General features: G+C 38.3%; 1 protein-coding gene across 1 annotated transcript; it reads left to right on the top strand.

The window, feature by feature from the left end:
- The first annotated feature begins 18,492 nt into the window (after positions 1-18,492).
- Positions 18,493-20,932, top strand: LOC110877008 (TMV resistance protein N). The gene is made up of 4 exons (XM_035977334.1): positions 18,493-18,543; positions 18,668-19,766; positions 19,861-20,151; positions 20,244-20,932. Exons 1-4 carry the CDS (start codon positions 18,524-18,526, stop codon positions 20,907-20,909), a joined length of 2,076 nt encoding a protein of 691 aa, XP_035833227.1. The 5' UTR covers positions 18,493-18,523; the 3' UTR covers positions 20,910-20,932.
- The last annotated feature ends 262 nt before the right edge of the window (positions 20,933-21,194 follow it).

The raw sequence follows: 21,194 nt of genomic DNA, 5'->3' as shown, positions 1-21,194 counted from the left end.
TGAATAAATCTCAAATTTTAACCAAATCACTGAAGAAAATAAAGTGAAACGTTGAAACGGTAGGTGTCGAAACGGTTCGCGTCGTAACGGTTCGATTCGATACGGTTCGCGTCGAAACGGTTCGCGTCGAAACGGTTCAATTCGAAACGGTACGGGTCGAAACGATTCGAGTCGAAACGGTATGCGTCGAAACGGTTCGCATCGAAACGGTTCGGTTCGAAACGGTTCGATTCGAAACGGTTCGATTCGAAACAGTACGGGTCGAAACGGCACTGGTTGAAACGGTACGGGTCGAAACAGCTCGCGTCGAAACGGTTCGATTCGAAACGGTACGAAACTCGTCCCGACCAGAAACTCGTCTCGTGCGGAAACTCGTGTCAACTCGTGTCGGCACAAAACCCGTTGCGATTCGAAAGCCTTCCCGTGCAGAAACCCGTGTCGGCCCGAAACCCAACCCGAACCGACCCCGTTCCGGTCCAAAACCTGTGTCGCGCCGAAACCCGTCTCGGCCAGAAACTCAATTTGAACTGAACCCGTTCCAATCCAAAACCCGTTCGTGCCGTAACTTGTCTCGTGCGGATACTTGTGCCGGCTCGAAACCCATTCCGACCCGAAACTTTCCCAATTTCTTTAAGACAATAACCCACATCGACCCATTTATTTAATGTTATCGACCCGCTTTGACCCGAAAATAACAAGATGGAATTTCAAGTGACCCATTGTGACCCATTTAGTTAAAATATCTTACCCATACCAACCCATATAATTTTAAAAGCAACCCAAATTGACCCATTTGAAAGGTTTTGGGTCAAGATTGCCCCCTCTACTTTTTACATTTAGCTTAGTTAACAAATGTGTGTTTACATATGCATACATCTAATTACGTATATATTAACGTATATATTAATTTTTAAATGAAATGAATAGTGATACATCCACATACACCATACTTTTATATAACGTATATATTAATTTTTAAATGAAATGAATAGTGATACATCCACATACACCATACTTTTATATGATTTTTAACCTATATATTAATTTTTAAATGAAATAAATAGTGATACACCCACATACACCATACTTTTATATGATTTTGATGAGAGATGAGATAGGAGAGAGAGTCACATATGTGTCATTTTCAATATTTACAGACAAGAGTGTCGGCGGCAATAGTTGTTCCCTTTATTGGGGGACATGGACGGCAAGGGAACAGTGTCAGGCAGCTGTCTGGAACTCCACTATGACCTAATTAATTAATGATTTTATCTCCGTTTTAAAATTACGATTTTGTCATTGGTTCAAAATTACGTATTTGCCCCCAGTTCAAAATAACGCTTTTGCTCACAGCAAAATTCTTAATTTTGCCCTCGGTTCAAATTTACGGTTTTTCCGTTTAAAACAGTTTTGCCATTAGTTCCAAACGGGGGAATAGTGTCAGGCAGCTGCCTGGAACTCCCCCATTAGACCAACCGGTTTATTATTTTATGCTAACTTTAAAATTACGTTTTTGCCACCAGTTTAAAATTAGAATTTCGCCCTCAGTTCAAATTTACGGTTTTGCCCCGTTTAAAATTACAGTTTTGCCATTAGTTTCAAACTGGGGAATAGTGCTAGGCAGCTGCCTCACACTCCCCCTTTGGACCAACCATTTTATTATTTTATGCTAACTTTGAAATTACGTTTTTGCCACCAGTTTAAAATTACGTTTTCGACCCCAACTCAAAATAAAATTATGCTTTTGCCCTCTTCTCAAAATTACGAATTTGCCCTCGGTTCAAAATTACGATTTTGCCCACAACCCAAATTTACGTTTCAAGTAGCTGCCTAACACTCGCTCATTAGTCCTGACAAATCACCGTTTTGCCCTGAGCTCAAAATTACGATCTTGTCATCGTTTTAGTTTTTTTTTCTAGCAAAACTATGTGACTTTTCTTTAATTGGTTGAGAATTATTCGACTATCGCCCTGCAATGCGGACGGGGCATCAACTAGTATATATCAAAATCACTAGTTTGCATCAGCCATGTTTTGTGTATTTTAGGTTTTTGGCACTTTAGTTTCTTCCCTTCAACTTTACTGAACTACCGATTCTTAGGTTTTTGAGACTTTGTTTGTTTCTTTCAACTTTAGTGAACTACAACTTTTTACAAAGAAGAAAGCACCACACGAATTATCAGTTAATTTGAAATACCTAACAATAATAAAGTAATTTTTTCTTTAACCAACTTATCACTTTTTACATTTTATAATTTAGTTTAATAAATGTGTGTTTACATATGCATACATCTAATATATATATATATATATATATATATATATATATATATATATATATATTTCAAATGAGAATAAATTTTTTGTAAGAAGAAACAAAAAGAATTTTCAAGCAATAAGAATGCTTCATTTTACTTACTTAATATTTGCATTTAATTTTAATGTAAGAGTATATTTGTAAATTTACATAGATCATTAATTTCTAGTTTTCCTATTTAATAGCTCACTACATTAAATTTATAACTTATTTTCAATATATATATATATATATATATATATATATATATATATATATATATTTAAAATAGAGTGTAGGACAAATTACTAGGTTTGTAGGATAATTTGCGAATTGTTTAGGGAAAATTTAAATATATGTAGGATAATTTTCGAAATATGTATGATAACTTTTTATGTGTGTAGTAAAAAAAATAGTATAGAAAATAATAGTCCTTATGAGCAATTAATTATTTAAAGATAGTAATGAATGAGATGAAAAAATAATATATAATATTTTACAATTGTACCATTTGTTCATTTGGTTCTTAATTAAATTTTCTTCTCAAATGAACCTCCCCATATATATATACGTTCGGGATTTAGAGAAAACGGTAGAAAGTGTGAGAACGGTGAGAACGCTTATGGATCGTCCGACCAAAACAATCTATGAACTAGATTAGCGCTGTGGCGTTTTCTTAAAAAACATTAATTTTATTATGTGGACGCGCTTCATTAATGGTAAAAGGCTCTTTTGACTTCTACACACAAAACATCATCTCATAAAATAAAACACCAAATCAAAAATCACACACCATTCTAAGTAAAAACATCATTAGATATAAAACGCCAAACTTAATTATAGTAAAATCCCGCTTAAAAAAAACCGCCAAAAAAATCTTATATACACAACATCTCAGACCTTCAATAAAAAACACACACAAAAACCCAAACGCCATATTTAATACCAAAAAACCCAAACATCAAATATCTTCTAACCCAAAAATGTTTTTTGAAATTAAGTTTGGTTGTCTGTAAGATTTCGCTCAATGAAATGGACAAAATCCTTAAGTGAGGATGTTGTCCATTTCATTGAGTAAAATCTTATTGACTTATCCTCAACTTCCATCCAATTTATAACGCCAAAACATTCAAAAACATTATTGACGTTTGTTGTCAATAAAGTTTAGCTGTATGGGGTGGACAACATTGTCAGTTATCTTTCTTAACCGAGGATTAACAATGTTGTTCATCTCATACAGCAAAACATTATTGATTGAAGCATGATCAAATTTTGAGGTTTAAGGTGCTTTTATTTGGTGGCGTTCTTTTTATCGGTAAAACACCAAAAAAGTTAAAAAATCAAACATCGTTCATTGGATAATTCAAGATTGTTGGCTGAAGGCTCTAAACTCAATAACATTTTGCTGCATGAGATGGAGAAATCTTCAAGAAAAAACATGCTGATGTCAGACTTTATTCTTCCAAACGGTGACAAAAAAACTACTTGCAAAACAAAAAAACAAAATGAATCTTATGAAAGTCGAACCAGCCAGTTAAGATATTCAAAAAAGAAGAAAGAGACTGGTGATAGTGAAGATTTGGAATATCAATTGTTTATATATTCTTTTTTTTCCTTTTTCAGTTGATTGTTATATAATAAAAATGATATATATAATAAAAACGCAAAAACAGCCAAAATGCTTGTTTAAATGCTATCATCCCGTAAAACGCCCCCAAAAACTCCCAAACTATAATAAAATTACTTTGATAAAGTATTATAAAAAACCCAAAAAATAAAAAAAATAAAAAGCAAACCTGAAAATGTAACTAGAAACAGTAGTTACAAAACAATAAAAATGAAGAGACGGAAAATTTATTATATTAGAATCTAAAACGCCAAACTTGAAAGACGGGATGTGTTACAGACTTCAGAGAGAAAAACTTATCAAAAACAATAATTACAAACAGTAACTGAAACGACGAATACTTTAGTATAATAATGCATTGCGTAACCTACGCCGCCAAAAGAAATCCTATAAAATAATAACTCTCAGCAACTACCATTTACTCAAAAAAAAAAAAAAAAAACGCTAAAATGCTACTAAATACCAATGACTGCAAAACGCCAAAAAATCAAAGATGGCTAATATGCTATCTTGGATATTCAGTATTGTTCTTCGTGAAACCTCACTGAATGGATTGTTTGCTGAGAGGAGTAACTCAGAAAGATTTTGCTGCACGAGATGGACAATCCTACAAGAAAAAAGATACTGATGACAATCGGATGTCATTTTGTGTTGTTTGTTCTTGAATAAGACTTTGATGAGTAAAATAGATCAATGACACTGAAGAGTGCCATGATTATAAATGTCACACCCCCAAAATCCACACGCGGAGTATCACCGCTTGGGAGCGTGACTGACCAGGATCAAGCCACCAATCATATTGAACATGTAATTAATATTAAGTAAAATAAATGTAAACCATCCATTCAATACGATAGGTGTTCAAAACATAACCATAGTTTTAAAGTGTAGCGGAAGCATAGTAAATAAACCAACAGTAGTTAATAGTTTTAAATGTCATAGTAGTTCAACGTAGAGACCACGATCCTTGCCCACAACGACCCGCTTCTCCAATGCAAGCTCCAAGTACCTAACGATCTGCAAGGCATGTAACAGAATGATCAACAAACTAGTTGAGCGAGTTCACAGTAAGTAAATGCGTAACAGTAAATAACGGGTGGCTCTACAGGGCCAATAGTAAGTTATACAGGTGGGGGCTTCCCATGTTATGTGACCACTAGACTATTCGTATTATCCCTGTTCTTCGTCCGAGAACAGAAGCGCGTATGGGGTGTACGTGGGTTTCACGTACGTATCCTTCACAACCGAGGATAGAAGTAAGTAATGCGTACACGTAGGTTTTACGTGCGTATCCTTTGTACCGAGGATAGTAATTGGCATGTGACCACGTAGGTGTTATCCAACCTACGGAACCACGTAGGTGTTATCCCAACCTACGGAACCGTCCTGACATCCGAGGACAATGATAGGTGATAGTCTAGGAAAAGCATATATACGTTCTTAGTCAATGATAACCTTTAACCCATTCCCATGACCCGGGAATCCCATGCCTTAGTAGGAGTGTGAACTCACCTTGGTTTGCTCGGTATGCTAGGTTATGCACTCACAAGTAATTAATCAAGTCCTATTGTATGCACGTATAACAAATCAGTTCATGTTCACGATGATACGCATGCAATTTAATGTTCACATAACAGTCAGTTTGCATATCGGCACAGCACGTATTATTTCACATTAAATCATTAGCTAGTGTGCACGAATACAAATGTTAACGTTCATCACCAAGCATAGCATGCCAAATAAATCAAGCACATATTCCATCATTCAAAGTATGTTCATAATCCCTAATATCTTTCGATCCAACTGTTATCTTTCGACACATTAGTGATCTTTCGACACACAGTTATCACAGTTATCATTCGGACCGAATGTTATGTTTCGAACCAATGTCATCTTTCGGTCAATGCTATCCTTCGGTCAACACTACTATGGTTCGGTCAAAGCTATCCTTCGGTCTCAACAACTATGTTTCGACTAGCAAGTATCTTTCGGTAATTATCAGTTACATTTACTCAAAGTTTCCAAGTTTATCCGTGATTATCAATCAACACAAATTCCAGTATTCGGTTACAATCACATAGCAGTTTCCAATTAACACCAACCCACAAATCAATTAACCCAATTATCGACTAAACGTGGTATTTTATTAAGAACCCTTATAAACCCTAACAACATTCTTGTCGATTCACATGATCATTACACTTAGATATGATCATCCAATTTAACATAACAACATAATCGAACCGGCTCCAATCCACTATCATGCAAATTCTATTAGAACAACATCAAAACTTCAAGTATAGACAACCAATCGTACTAACTGAACCGTTCGGATAATCACATACATGATCGATTAAACAGATTTACATCATACAAACAATATATTGCAAGACAAGTGATTAATCATGAAATCAAAGCATCATAAACAACATCACACACTAACCGGAAATCTGGATTACGGAATGAAATCCTTCGAACAGAGAATGGGTCTGCTATGCCGTCACACACACACAATAGAACTAGGGTTTTTGAAACTAACTGTCGACTTACATGCATTCACGTTTAAAAATCGTTTCACAGGAATGGGCCAAGCCCATTAGAAAGACTGGGCCGAAAGATGTCGAAGGATATGTTTCGTGATCCTTCGAACAGTATGTCACGTTTCGTGATCTAGACTAAGTGTTTTAATAATAATTCTAATATTATTTTCTACCACAACAAGTAATCACATATAGGCAACATGACAATACGTTTCATTAAAACACAACGCGTACAATTTCAAGTCCACAATCCAAACAACTAAACAGTCAAAGTCAACACGCATTTAATGCGAAAGTGAAAGTCAGAAACTCGAGTTGTCACATTATCCCCAACTTAAAAGAAATTTCGTCCCGAAATTTGGTACGCACTCACTGAGGAAGCTAGGTAAGTTACATCGTTCACTGGTTTTCCTGGGGTGTCACATCATCCCCCCGTTGATTTGGAATTTCGTCCCGAAATTCAGTAGTAGTAGCTTCAGCCTCAGAAGTGGATGCATTGGTTTCGAATAGCTGGGGGTAATTTTCTTTCATCTGGTCTTCGCGTTCCCAGGTATACTCTGGGCCACGCTGGGAGTTCCAACGAACTCGAACAAGAGGGATTCTCTTGTGTTTGAGGACCTTAACATCCCGGTCCGTGATTTCAACTGGTTCCTCGACGAACTGCAACCGCTCGTCGATAGTGAGTTCCTTAAAAGGAACTATAAGGGTCTCATCTGATAGGCATTTCTTCAGATTCGACACGTGAAATACATTGTGAACTGCACCGAGTTCAGCTGGTAGATTTAATCTGTAGGCTACTTTGCCAATCTTTTCTAAGATTTCGAATGGTCCGACGTACCGCGGATTCAGTTTGCCTCGTTTACCAAATCGAACCACACCCTTCCAGGGTGAAACTTTCAATAAAACCCGGTCCCCGACCTCAAATTCCAATGGCTTTCTACGCTTGTCCGCGTAGGCTTTCTGACGGTCGCGTGCTGCCGCCATGCGTTGTCGTATCTGTGCTATCTTTTCTGTGGCGTCCACAACAATCTCTGGACCCGTAATTTGACTATCCCCCACCTCTGCCCAACAGAGAGGTGACCGGCATTTACGTCCGTACAATGCCTCGAATGGAGCGGCTTGAATGCTGGTATGATAGCTGTTATTGTATGAAAACTCCACTAAAGGGAGGTGCTTTTCCCAGCCGTTGCCGAAATCGATGACACACGCTCGAAGCATGTCTTCTAGAGTTTGGATAGTTCGCTCAGACTGCCCATCCGTCTGAGGATGATATGCTGTGCTCATGTCTAAACGTGAGCCGAAGGATTTGTGCATCGCTTGCCAAAGCTCTGACGTGAATCGTGCATCGCGATCCGAAATAATAGAGGTGGGCACTCCGTGCCTCGAAACAACTTCTTTCAAGTAGATGTCTGCTAGGGTAGAAAACTTGTCCGTTTCTTTGATAGCCAAGAAGTGAGCAGACTTTGTGAGTCGATCAACGATCACCCAAATAGTGTCATTCCCACGCTGGGATCTAGGTAGGCCTGTAACAAAATCCATGGAAATTTCTTCCCATTTCCATTGAGGTATCTTGGGCTGTTGAAGTAGGCCTGCTGGTTTCTGATATTCAACCTTGACTCTCGCACAGGTTAAGCATTTTTCCAACGTACGTAGCGATGTGAGCCTTCATACTAGGCCACCAATAAGTAGTACTGATGTCGTGGTACATTTTATCCGATCCTGGATGTACCGAATAGCGAGACTTGTGAGCTTCATCCATTACAAGTTCGCGTAAACCGCCATAAAGTGGGACCCAAATACGCCCCGTTACATAGTAGGCGCCGTCTTCCTTTTGTTCCATGCGTTGCCTTGAGCCGCGTAAGGCTTCAGCTTTGACGTTTTCGGGTTTCAGTGCTTCTAACTGAGCAGTTCGTATCTGTGCAGGAAGACTGGACTGAATCGTAAGCTGTAGCGCTCGCACGCGCTTAGGTAGAGTGTCTTTTCGGCTAAGGGCATCAGCCACAACATTGGCCTTGCCTGGATGATACTTGATGGCGCATTCATAGTCGTTTAGAAGTTCAACCCATCTCCGTTGACGCATATTCAAATCCTTTTGCTTAAGAATATGCTCGAGACTCCTGTGATCGGTGTAAATCGTGCACCTGGTACCGTACAGGTAGTGTCGCCATATCTTAAGCGCAAAAACAACGGCTCCCAGCTCTAAATCGTGCGTCGTGTAGTTCCGTTCATGAACCTTGAGTTGCCGCGAAGCGTAGGCAATAACTTTATCCCGCTGCATCAATACACAACCAAGCCCCTGTATCGATGCGTCACAATAAACCACGAAGTCATCCGTGCCCTCTGGCAATGAAAGAATAGGTGCGCTGCAAAGCCTATCCTTTAAGTACTGAAAAGCGGTCTCTTGCGTATTACCCCATCTGTAAACGACACCTTTCTGTGTTAGCATAGTAAGTGGTTGCGCGATCTTTGAGAAGTCTTTAATAAATCGCCTGTAGTAACCCGCCAAACCCAAGAATTGGCGTATTTCTGTCGGTGTACGTGGTGCTGGCCAGTTTCTGATCGAATCAACCTTGGACGGATCGACATGAATCCCATCCTTGTTCACCACATGGCCTAAGAAGTGGACTTCACGAAGCCAGAAGTCGCATTTTGAAAACTTTGCGTACAATTGCTCTTTTCGGAGAAGTTCCAAGATAAGACGTAAGTGCTGCTCGTGCTCCTCCTGACTCTTGGAGTAAATCAAAATGTCGTCGATGAAAACGATAACAAACTTATCAAGATAAGGTTTGCACACCCTGTTCATAAGATCCATGAAGACTGCAGGCGCGTTCGTAAGCCCGAATGGCATGACAAGAAACTCGTAATGACCGTAGCGAGTTCTGAAAGCGGTTTTGGAGACGTCCTCATCCCGGACTCTCAGCTGATGATACCCTGACCTTAAATCAATCTTGGAATAGTAACACGACCCTTGCAACTGGTCGAATAGGTCATCTATGCGCGGAAGAGGATAACGGTTCTTCACCGTCACCTTATTGAGTTCGCGGTAGTCGATGCACATCCTGAACGTACCGTCTTTCTTCTTCACAAATAACACTGTAGCTCCCCAAGGCGAAGAGCTTGGACGAATAAAGCCCTTTTCCAAGAGCTCTTGTAGCTGCTTCGACAGTTCTTCCAGTTCGGTTGGAGCTAAACGATACGGTGCGCGGGCTATTGGTGCTGCTCCAGGAGCTAACTCAATCTGAAACTCGACTTGACGATGAGGAGGTAAACCAGGTAAATCTTCAGGAAACACTTGAGGAAAATCACGCACAACTGGTATATCCTCCAGCTTCTTTTCCTTTGCTGATGCGTCAGTGACAAGTGCCAGAATGGCAGTATGTCCCTTTCGTAAACATTTCTGCGCCTTTAAGAAAGAGATGATGCCAACCACAGCACCACTCTTGTCACCTTGTACTTCGAGAGGTTCTTGACTGGAGCGAGGAATACGAATAACTTTTTCTTTGCATAAGATCTCCGCGTGATGTTGGGATAACCAATCCATACCGATGACGACGTCGAAACTACCCAAAACTATGGGTATGAGATCAATCGAGAAAGTCTGACCCGCTAGAACAATACTACAACCCTTGACTACCTGTGCGGCTTCTACACTTTTACCATTGGCTAGTTCTACGACGTGTTTGGTGTCTAGGGGTGTTGGTGTACGTTTTAATAATTTACTCATTTTCAATGACATATAGCTTGTATCAGCACCCGAATCAAATAAGACAGTAACATAAATATCGTCGAGAAGAAACTTACCCATAACCACATTGGGATCATTCACTGCATCTCCTCGACCCAACACAAAAGCACGACCCCGAGCTTCGTTGCCATTGTTGTTGTTGTTTCCCCCGTTGTTGTTGTTATTGTTCCCGTTGCCCTGATTGTTGTTGTTGTTCTGGTTCCTGTTTAGCTGAGGGCAGTGTCTCTTGATGTGACCTTCAGCACCACAATTATAGCACCCCTTGTTGCCCTGTTGCCGATTCTGCTGTGCCGGTGGCTGCTGCTGATCCTGATTCGCAGGACGAGGGCTTCTACAGTCTTTGGCCTCGTGACCCATCTTGAGGCATCTTTGACAACGACCCTTGTTACACTGACCGTTGTGGTGTTTGTTGCAGTTGTTGCACTTTGGGAGATTTCCTCGATACCCTCCCTGTCTGTGGCTGCCTGAGGAGTGCTGACTTGGACTCTGGTAACTGTCTGTCTTTCGCTGTTGAGCTTGCGACTGCACTGAAGCTGATCCCTTGCTAGAATCCCCATCCCATTTTCTCTTACTTTCACTGGGAGTAGCAAGTGTAGTAGAAGCAGTAGCGGTAGCAGTAGCACTGATACGCTTAGGCAGTTTATTCTGATCCACTGCCTGATCGGTGATGCGATGAGCGAGACGCTGGATTTCCTGGATGTTGTTGAGGTTAGCCGAGGTAACATGGCTCTGTATTTCTGGTGCCAAACCTTTGAGGTACAACTCAATACGCTTGTATGGAGGGTCCACCATAGTTGGACATAACACAGCCAACTCATTTGATCTCTTGGTGTAAGCTTCGATTTCCGAACCAACCATTTTCAAGTTATACAACTCGTCCTCCAACTTGTGAATGTCTTCTCTAGTGCAGTATTCCCTCTTGATCAGTTCTTTGAAATCATTCCAGGGTGTGGCGTTAGCAGCTGCCAACCCTAAGATCTGCACTTGTGCGTTCCACCAAGTGAGCGCAATCCCTTCAAGTGTGCCTGTGGCGAACTTCACCCTGCGAGCCTCAGGGCATTCACACATTTCGAAAACCGACTCGAGCTTTTCAAACCAGTGGAGGAGTCCAACTGCTCCCTCCGTGCCACTGAACGAGCTAGGACGACAATCCATGAAATTCTTGAAGGTGCACCCAGGTTGTTGCTGAGCGGGTTGACCTATTGTGTACGAATAGGGCAAAGTTAAGTACGAGAATTAATGTAGGATCTAAAGATCCTAGTGTCTATACTGCAGGGTATACTACCTGCTTGGGCGGCTGCAACTGCCGCAGCAACGAGAGCCTCTAGCTGGGCTTGAGTCATGTTAATTCGTGCGGCCATTGATCTTCGCATCAAAGGCAACATAAGTGAGAAAGGTTCGCGAATAGTGCGATGACAGAAGAGTGTTAGCACATAAGTATTCTCATGCAATGACAAGTTGTGAGCAAGGTAATGTAAGCATACTACGAGCAAAGTTCTATGCAAATTCTAGCAATGTAGGCAATAAACATAAACCTTATTACCTAGGAAGTTGAGTCTTGCACGTGGAGCGAAGCGTCGTTGTGGATCGTTGAGAGCACTGTTCTGGTTATAGTCTGGTTTTAATAAAAACGTTTTTCCATATTAAAACCAAGTTCTCTATAACCAATGGCTCTGATACCAATCTGTCACACCCCCAAAATCCACACGCGGAGTATCACCGCTTGGGAGCGTGACTGACCAGGATCAAGCCACCAATCATATTGAACATGTAATTAATATTAAGTAAAATAAATGTAAACCATCCATTCAATACGATAGGTGTTCAAAACATAACCATAGTTTTAAAGTGTAGCGGAAGCATAGTAAATAAACCAACAGTAGTTAATAGTTTTAAATGTCATAATAGTTCAACGTAGAGACCACGATCCTTGCCCACAACGACCCGCTTCTCCAGTGCAAGCTCCAAGTACCTAACGATCTGCAAGGCATGTAACAGAATGATCAACAAACTAGTTGAGCGAGTTCACAGTAAGTAAATGCGTAACAGTAAATAACGGGTGGCTCTACAGGGCCAATAGTAAGTTATACAGGTGGGGGCTTCCCATGTTATGTGACCACTAGACTATTCGTATTATCCCTGTTCTTCGTCCGAGAACAGAAGCGCGTATGGGGTGTACGTGGGTTTCACGTACGTATCCTTCACAACCGAGGATAGAAGTAAGTAATGCGTACACGTAGGTTTTACGTGCGTATCCTTTGTACCGAGGATAGTAATTGGCATGTGACCACGTAGGTGTTATCCAACCTACGGAACCACGTAGGTGTTATCCCAACCTACGGAACCGTCCTGACATCCGAGGATAATGATAGGTGATAGTCTAGGAAAAGCATATATACGTTCTTAGTCAATGATAACCTTTAACCCATTCCCATGACCCGGGAATCCCATGCCTTAGTAGGAGTGTGAACTCACCTTGGTTTGCTCGGTATGCTAGGTTATGCACTCACAAGTAATTAATCAAGTCCTATTGTATGCACGTATAACAAATCAGTTCATGTTCACGATGATACGCATGCAATTTAATGTTCACATAACAGTCAGTTTGCATATCGGCACAGCACGTATTATTTCACATTAAATCATTAGCTAGTGTGCACGAATACAAATGTTAACGTTCATCACCAAGCATAGCATGCCAAATAAATCAAGCACATATTCCATCATTCAAAGTATGTTCATAATCCCTAATATCTTTCGATCCAACTGTTATCTTTCGACACATTAGTGATCTTTCGACACACAGTTATCACAGTTATCATTCGGACCGAATGTTATGTTTCGAACCAATGTCATCTTTCGGTCAATGCTATCCTTCGGTCAACACTACTATGGTTCGGTCAAAGCTATCCTTCGGTCTCAACAACTATGTTTCGACTAGCAAGTATCTTTCGGTAATTATCAGTTACATTTACTCAAAGTTTCCAAGTTTATCCGTGATTATCAATCAACACAAATTCCAGTATTCGGTTACAATCACATAGCAGTTTCCAATTAACACCAACCCACAAATCAATTAACCCAATTATCGACTAAACGTGGTATTTTATTAAGAACCCTTATAAACCCTAACAACATTCTTGTCGATTCACATGATCATTACACTTAGATATGATCATCCAATTTAACATAACAACATAATCGAACCGGCTCCAATCCACTATCATGCAAATTCTATTAGAACAACATCAAAACTTCAAGTATAGACAACCAATCGTACTAACTGAACCGTTCGGATAATCACATACATGATCGATTAAACAGATTTACATCATACAAACAATATATTGCAAGACAAGTGATTAATCATGAAATCAAAGCATCATAAACAACATCACACACTAACCGGAAATCTGGATTACGGAATGAAATCCTTCGAACAGAGAATGGGTCTGCTATGCCGTCACACACACACAATAGAACTAGGGTTTTTGAAACTAACTGTCGACTTACATGCATTCACGTTTATAAATCGTTTCACAGGAATGGGCCAAGCCCATTAGAAAGACTGGGCCGAAAGATGTCGAAGGATATGTTTCGTGATCCTTCGAACAGTATGTCACGTTTCGTGATCTAGACTAAGTGTTTTAATAATAATTCTAATATTATTTTCTACCACAGCAAGTAATCACATATAGGCAACATGACAATACGTTTCATTAAAACACAACGCGTACAATTTCAAGTCCACAATCCAAACAACTAAACAGTCAAAGTCAACACGCATTTAATGCGAAAGTGAAAGTCAGAAACTCGAGTTGTCACAATAAAGATGAAGATGACGATGAAGGAAAACAAAAAAACCCACCTACACGACATAGATCTATGAACCCAAACATCCACAAAAAGCCACTTCAACAGACGAGCAGGCAAAATAATCAAACCGATGGGTTTGTTAAGTTTTACATAAAACACCATATAATTGGTGAAAGATCTTGTACTATTAAAGAAGAGAGAGACTGATGACAGTGAAGATTGTGAAGAGATATCCGATTATGATTTTTAATTTATTTTCTTCGCTTCTATTTTTTCCCTGTGGTTATGATATAATCTTACAATTGTAAAACGAAAAGTTACCACAAACGCCAAAATGTATATAAAAATAATAGAACAATGGGCCATCTTGTTTAAAACGCCTTGAAAAAACGCCATTCAGATAGATTCCTGACCACCCTAGGGTTCCAATGGCATGCGATTTGAAAAACGCCATAAACGCCAAAATCTTAATACGATGAAACCATTAAACGCCATTAATTATTGAATTTGGTTAACGCCAAAAATCTTAAACCACAAAAAATAAAACAAATATTGGGAAAAGCGGAACTGGAAAACAAGAAGATAAAAGGACAAAAAAGCCCCCCCGCCCTTCTATAAGCCGCATGACACGTGTTGGGCCAGGATGCGTTCTCACCGTTCTCACACTTTTGAGCGTTTTCTCCTGAACCCGTCTATATATATATATATATATATATATATATATGAACAACCTTGAGTTGTGAGAACTATGAGACCTAGTCCATCCAAAAGGTTTTTTCGATTTTTGTTTCTCAAAAGTCATAAAAAATCATTTGTTTCAGCAAAAAAAATTAAAAAAATAACGCATACCCACATTTACATGAGGCATAAATAAATATTTATATGCGTACAAAATTTGCACATGCGCGTAAAAAAAAAAACTTGTATGAGTCAAAACTACCGACTCGACAATATTTTTTTACGCCTTATTTAAATGTGGGTTTGCGGCATTTTTTTTTTTTTGTTGAAAAAAGTGATCTTTTATGACTTTTGAGAAAACAAAATCGGAAAAAACCTTTTGTATGACCTAGTTCTCACAACTTAATGTGGTTCTCATTTTAACCCATCTGTATATATATATATAATAGGGAGCCGCTAGAATGAAAACCACCTCGAGTTGTAAGAACCGCGAGAACTACACCCCACGGAGCGTCGTTCGCCGCGATTTTTTTTTACAAGTAGATGTGTGCATTATAAACACGGCCGTAAAAAATCACGGCGAACGGCGCTCCGTGGGGTGTAGTTTTTTACACCTCAAGTTTGATGAAAAAAAATAAAAAAGAAAAAAAATTAAAAAACACCAAACTTGAGGTGTAAAAAACTACACCTCACGGAGCGCCGTTCGCCGTGATTTTTTACGGCCGTGTTTATAATGCACACATCTACTTGTAAAAAAAAAAAATCGCGGCGAACGGCGCTCTGTGGGGTGTAGTTCTCGCGGTTCTTACAACTCGGGATGATTTTCATTCTAGCAGCCCCCATATAATATATATATATATATATATATAAATTGTACAATATATTTTTTCTCTCTCTCTCTCTCTATATATATATATATATTAGGTTCATTTGTGAACGAGTAAACTTAGTGATCTAATCTTGTTCCTTAATATTTTTTAAATTAAAAGAGTAAGATTGACATTAGACAAATAATTTTAATTAAAATTGTTTGATTTTTTAATCTCTCTCTCTCTCTCTCTCTCTCTCTCTCTCTCTCTCTCTCTCTCTCTCTCTCTCTCTCTCTCTCTCTCTCTCTCTCTCTCTCTCTCTCTCTCTCTTAAGTATTTCCCTATTATTTTAATTGTAGGAAATTGAAACACTATTTTTTTAAATAAATTATTATGTTCTTTTTAAAATTAAATATAAAACTTAATTAGATTATGTTTTTTAACATATATGTATACAGGTTAGTATATACAAGACTTATACACTTATGTATTATTACATCTTCTTCCCACGTGTCGGTATAAACCAGATTTATACACTTGTGTATTATTCAAGTAAATAGTTTATACAGGTCGGTATATACATATTGTTTCCACTATACATCTTTTCATCAAACATTAATCTAATACTTATATGTATAGAGAATGTAATTAAATATTTTTAATCGTGTTTTAGATGGAACAATATTTGATAATGTTTGTATTTTTTTTAATTATCAAATATTAAGTTAGGTAATTTGTGAGAGAAAAAAATATGGAGAATAAAATTAAATATTTTTTTAATTGGAAAGAGAAATCACGAGAGAGTAGAAAATCAATTAATTAAATGAAAAGAGAAAAATACAATTATACACTTGTGTCTGTTAAAATACATGTAAGTTACAAAAGATATTTATAATCTTGACACTAAAGAAAAAATCTATATCTACAAAATCAATGGTTAGGATATGTTCATTTTGTTGACAAATACATCATAGTTCACTCATGAACCTTACCCTATATACATAGGGCTCGGTTCAAATGAGAACCACCACGAGTTGTGAGAACCGGGAGTACTTTTTTTCCCTCGCGAGTTGGGCCAATTTTTTTTTTTTTTTTTTTTTTGCACAAACTTTGATGAAAATATTATAAACACATTTGTAAAAAAGAATAAAAAAATTTGTCGAGTCGGTATTTTTGACTGATGCAAGTTTTTTTACGCGTTGGCGTAAATTTTGTACGAATATAAATATTTTTTACGCCTCATTTAAATAATACACGCATCTACGTTTATGAAAAAAAAATTTGGTCCACCTCGCCCCGTACGGTATAGTTCTCACGGTTCTTACAACTCGAGGTGGTTCTCATTCTAGCAGTCCCCTATAATATATATATATATATATATATATATATATATATATATATATATATATATATAGGGGATCGCTAGAATGAAAACCACCTCGAGTTGTAAGAACCGCGAGAACTACACCCCACGGAGGGGCGTTCGCCGCGATTTTTTTTTTACAAGTAGATGTGTGCATTATAAACACGGCCGTAAAAAATCACGGCGAACGCCCCTCCGTGGGGTGTAGTTTTTTACACCTCAAGTTTGGTGTTTTTTAATTTTTTTTCTTTTTTCTTTTTTTTCACCAAACTTAAGGTGTAAAAAACTACACCCCACGGAGGGGCGTTCGCCGTGATTTTTACGGCCGTGTTTATAATGCACACATCTACTTGTAAAAAAAATCGCGGCGAACGCCCCTCCGTGGGGTGTAGTTCTCGCGGTTCTTACAACTCGAGGTGGTTTTCATTCTAGCGATATATATATATATATATATATATATATATGGTTCATTTGTGAACAATTTTTGACAGTGAACTGAGTGAACTAATCTTGCCTCTTGATCATTTGTTAGATTAAAAGGGTAATATTGACATTAGCTAAGTACTTTTAAGAAACTTGCGCGTTGCGGCGACGGCGACCACTTACAGCACGATACTCGTTTTCTGTTAGTTTAATAATCATGTTGTGATATATTGTATAGTACTTAAGTTAGTTTTTTTATTCGGTACAACTCAATAAAGTTAACTTACCAATCCACACGTGCTACATCCGGCGTGTGTTTATTCTTATCTAAATCCAAATTTTAAAAATTAATAGACATACATTTTTGTCAAATAATATAAAGAATAGTCCCTTTTCACCGGTTACCGACCATATGAAATTCACCCAAACAAAATAAAGCAAAAATACAGGAAAAGACGTTAAAAAATAAAGGCCATGGGGTATGGGGCTTGGGTTAGGGTGTGGGTTGGCTGAAAACGCCCAAGCCGCCACCCCGGGGGCTTGGGTTGGGACGTGGCCCCATTGGGGCGGGCTAGTAAGTGACATGGCAGCCTCTCAATGGCCAAACCAAACTCATGCCTCCAACCCAAGCCCCCAACCCAAGCCCCACCATATCCCATGGGTGTGGGTTTGAGTGGTGGGGGCTCTCATTCCACGTGTCAACAAATGCCCCAACCTAAGCCCCAACATACCCTATGGTCTAATATCAAATGAGCATCAAGTCTAAAAAGCACCAATTTTATATCCTAAACCTGAAGTATATGAAGCAGTAGGTACAAGAAATATGATTCCATTAATCATAAGTCTTGCAGACCTCAATTACCTCAGCTATATTGTTTGCCCACCATTCTTCATCATGCACATCATAGGTTTCTTGTGTATCTTTCTTTGTCACTGGTAATGGAGGATTTGTTTCAGGTATCTTCTCCGCATTCACTTCTACATTTACTGTAGGAGATGTGGGCACTAAAGAAATTAAAATTGGTATGTTACATGTGCTTTTATCAAAACCAACAATGTTATAAATATATATAGACAGAGAGTATAGATACCTGATACAACTTTTTTGCCCTGTCTCTTACATGTTTTTTTTGTCTGGTGTCCTACTTGTCGTTTATATGTCTTTTTCGTGTCGTTCATAATAGATTTGTACCTTACCAAAGACACAAATGAATAACTATGTAAACCATGAAGAACACTTTTAATGGGTAAATTCTTCATCTTAAATTCTTTAGTTTTGTTTCTTTCCAACATATATTTAGTGGGGACATTCATATTATCTCATCTTTCATGTTAGATTATGAGTAATATAATTAATTTTTTTACGTATAGGCATGAAGCTATAATTATCCAACAAATTGTTCAAGACATTTCACTAAAGCTACGTTTCATTAACTTGAGCGTTGATGGGAAGTTAGTAGGCATGGAAACCCGGGTAAAGAATGTAGTTTCATCTTTAGAAACTGGCTCTGATGATATTCGCATTATAGGGATCAAGGGGATAGGAGGTGGTGGGAAGACCACTTTGGCGAGAGCTATTTTTGATCATATATCCATTTGGTTTGAAGGTAAAAGCTTTGTTGAGAATGTCAGAGAAGTTTCCAAGTGCTCTGGTTTGAAGGAATTGCAAAAACAGATACTTTTAGATGTGTTAAATGATCAAAGCATTGTAGAAAGTGTTTCTGATGGAAAAAATAGGATGAAAAAATTCATGCGTGGTAAAAAGGTGCTTGTAGTTCTAGATGACGTCGATCATATAAACCAGCTTGAGGCGTTAGCAGGTGATATTACTTGGTTTAAGCCAGGAAGTAGAATCATCATCACAACAAGAGATGAGCAAGTGTTGGTAGCTCATGGAGTTCATAGTTACAATATTCATGATGTCAGTCTGCTATCACATGAGGAAGCAATTTGCCTCTTTAGTAGGTATGCACTTATGAGGGTGATTCCAAATCAAGGGTATGAAGAGCTATCAAGAAAAGTTGTAAATTATGCTGCCGGTCTTCCCTTAACAATCAAAGTTTTGGGTTCACATCTTTGCGGTAGAAGTGAACGTGAATGGGAAGATGCCTTAGAAAGACTAAAAACAATTCCGTTGAAGGAAACTTTGGAGATACTAGAACTAAGCTACAATGGTCTAGAGAATGATCAGAAAGAAATATTCCTAGATGTTGTATGCCTACTGAAAGGTGAAATGAAAGACGAAGCAATCAGAATACTTGAAAGCTGTGGGTTTAGGGCTCATATTGGTTTAAGCGTACTTGAGCAGAAATCTTTGATAACTATATCTAGTACTGATGGTTTACGCTTCCATGACCACATTGAAGAGATGGGTTGGAATATTGTTCGTCGTTTGCACCCTCATGAGCCTAGCAGACATAACCGATTATGGATTAAAGAGGAAATTGAAGATATATTGGTTAATGAATTGGTAAGGTTTAGTTTAATATGAAAGGCAAAAAACTAGGAACATTTTGATCAATTATGACAAAAGTTTCATATAATCTTTTTTTGTTTATTTATAGGGTACTAAAGCAACAAGAAGTATAAAACTGAAGAATACGGATCTAAATGTAGCAATTATTGTGGAAGGTCTTAAACATATGAAGAAACTCAGGTTTCTTTCCTTGAGTCCTAGATACGGAAAATGGAATGTTGATGGAAATAGCGAATACTTACCAGATGCTTTACAGTCTCTAGATTGGCGTGGATACCCTTTTCGGTCTTTACCCAAAATGTTTCGAGCAAATAAGCTCGTTAACCTTGAAATGGTTGCAAGCAATATATTTGAGCTGTGGGAAGAAGGAGAAAGAAAGGTATATTAACGGTTAATCCGTTGTTTTGAATAATGCATTACGATGTCATATTTTGTCATTAGAATGATATTCGTTTTTTTTTCTTTCGATAGGTTCTTAAGAAGATCAGATTTATTGACCTTACATGTTCAAAGTTGAGAACCTTTGACCTTAGTATGACTCCACATCTCGAGACGTTAAATCTACAAGGATGTTACGGCCTTTTCGAACTTCAGATGCCAGTTGAATGTCCAAAGCTCAAATTTCTTAACCTATGTGGCTCTAAGGTGATGAAGTTTAACATTAGTCTAGCTCCGAGTCTCGAGACCTTAGTTCTTCATGGATGTAAAGAATTTGAAGAACTCTGCTCGCCCGTTGAATGTCCGAACCTCAAAACCCTCGATCTTTTTATGACTAAGTTAAGAAACCTTACCCTCGGGATGACTCCAAATCTTGAGGATTTAAATCTTAGAGAATGCTATGAGTTTGTAGAACTCTGCTTGCCCGTTGAATGTCCCAAACTCAAATCCCTCAATCTTAGTGTTTCTAGGGTGACTAACCTTAACCTTGAAATGACTCCACATCTTGAGACGTTAGATCTTTCCGAATGTAACTATTTCGTAAAACTTCACTTGCCTGTTCAATGTCAGAAGCTCAAATCCCTCGATCTAACCGGCTCTAAGGTGAGTAAGCTCAACCTCGGGATGACTCCACATCTCGAGACGTTAGATCTTTCTAGATGTAAGGAATTTGCTGTTAGAAGAATAATTATAAGCTAGATCATTATTATTATTTTATTTATTTTACTAACATAAGTTATATGTGACGGTTACTGTCACTAATGTCCGTATATATACATATGTAATACACATTTGATGTTTATCAATTCATTCAATATATGAACATAATTCTCTGCGTTCTTCAAACCCTAATATCAGATTTCCAACATAGTGGTATCAGAGCCACATCGATCAAATCTGTTTAAATCAAATCAAATCACCGATGAATTCGATGCAAGGAATACAAACGCAGATTCCAAAGTTCACTGGACAGAATTATTATCA

This window comes from Helianthus annuus, chromosome 9 (assembly GCF_002127325.2).
Source record: "Helianthus annuus cultivar XRQ/B chromosome 9, HanXRQr2.0-SUNRISE, whole genome shotgun sequence".
Classification (NCBI taxonomy): domain Eukaryota; kingdom Viridiplantae; phylum Streptophyta; class Magnoliopsida; order Asterales; family Asteraceae; genus Helianthus; species Helianthus annuus.
The sequence above is the reverse complement of the archived record's forward strand: the minus strand, read 5'-3'. Positions and strand labels throughout refer to the sequence as shown.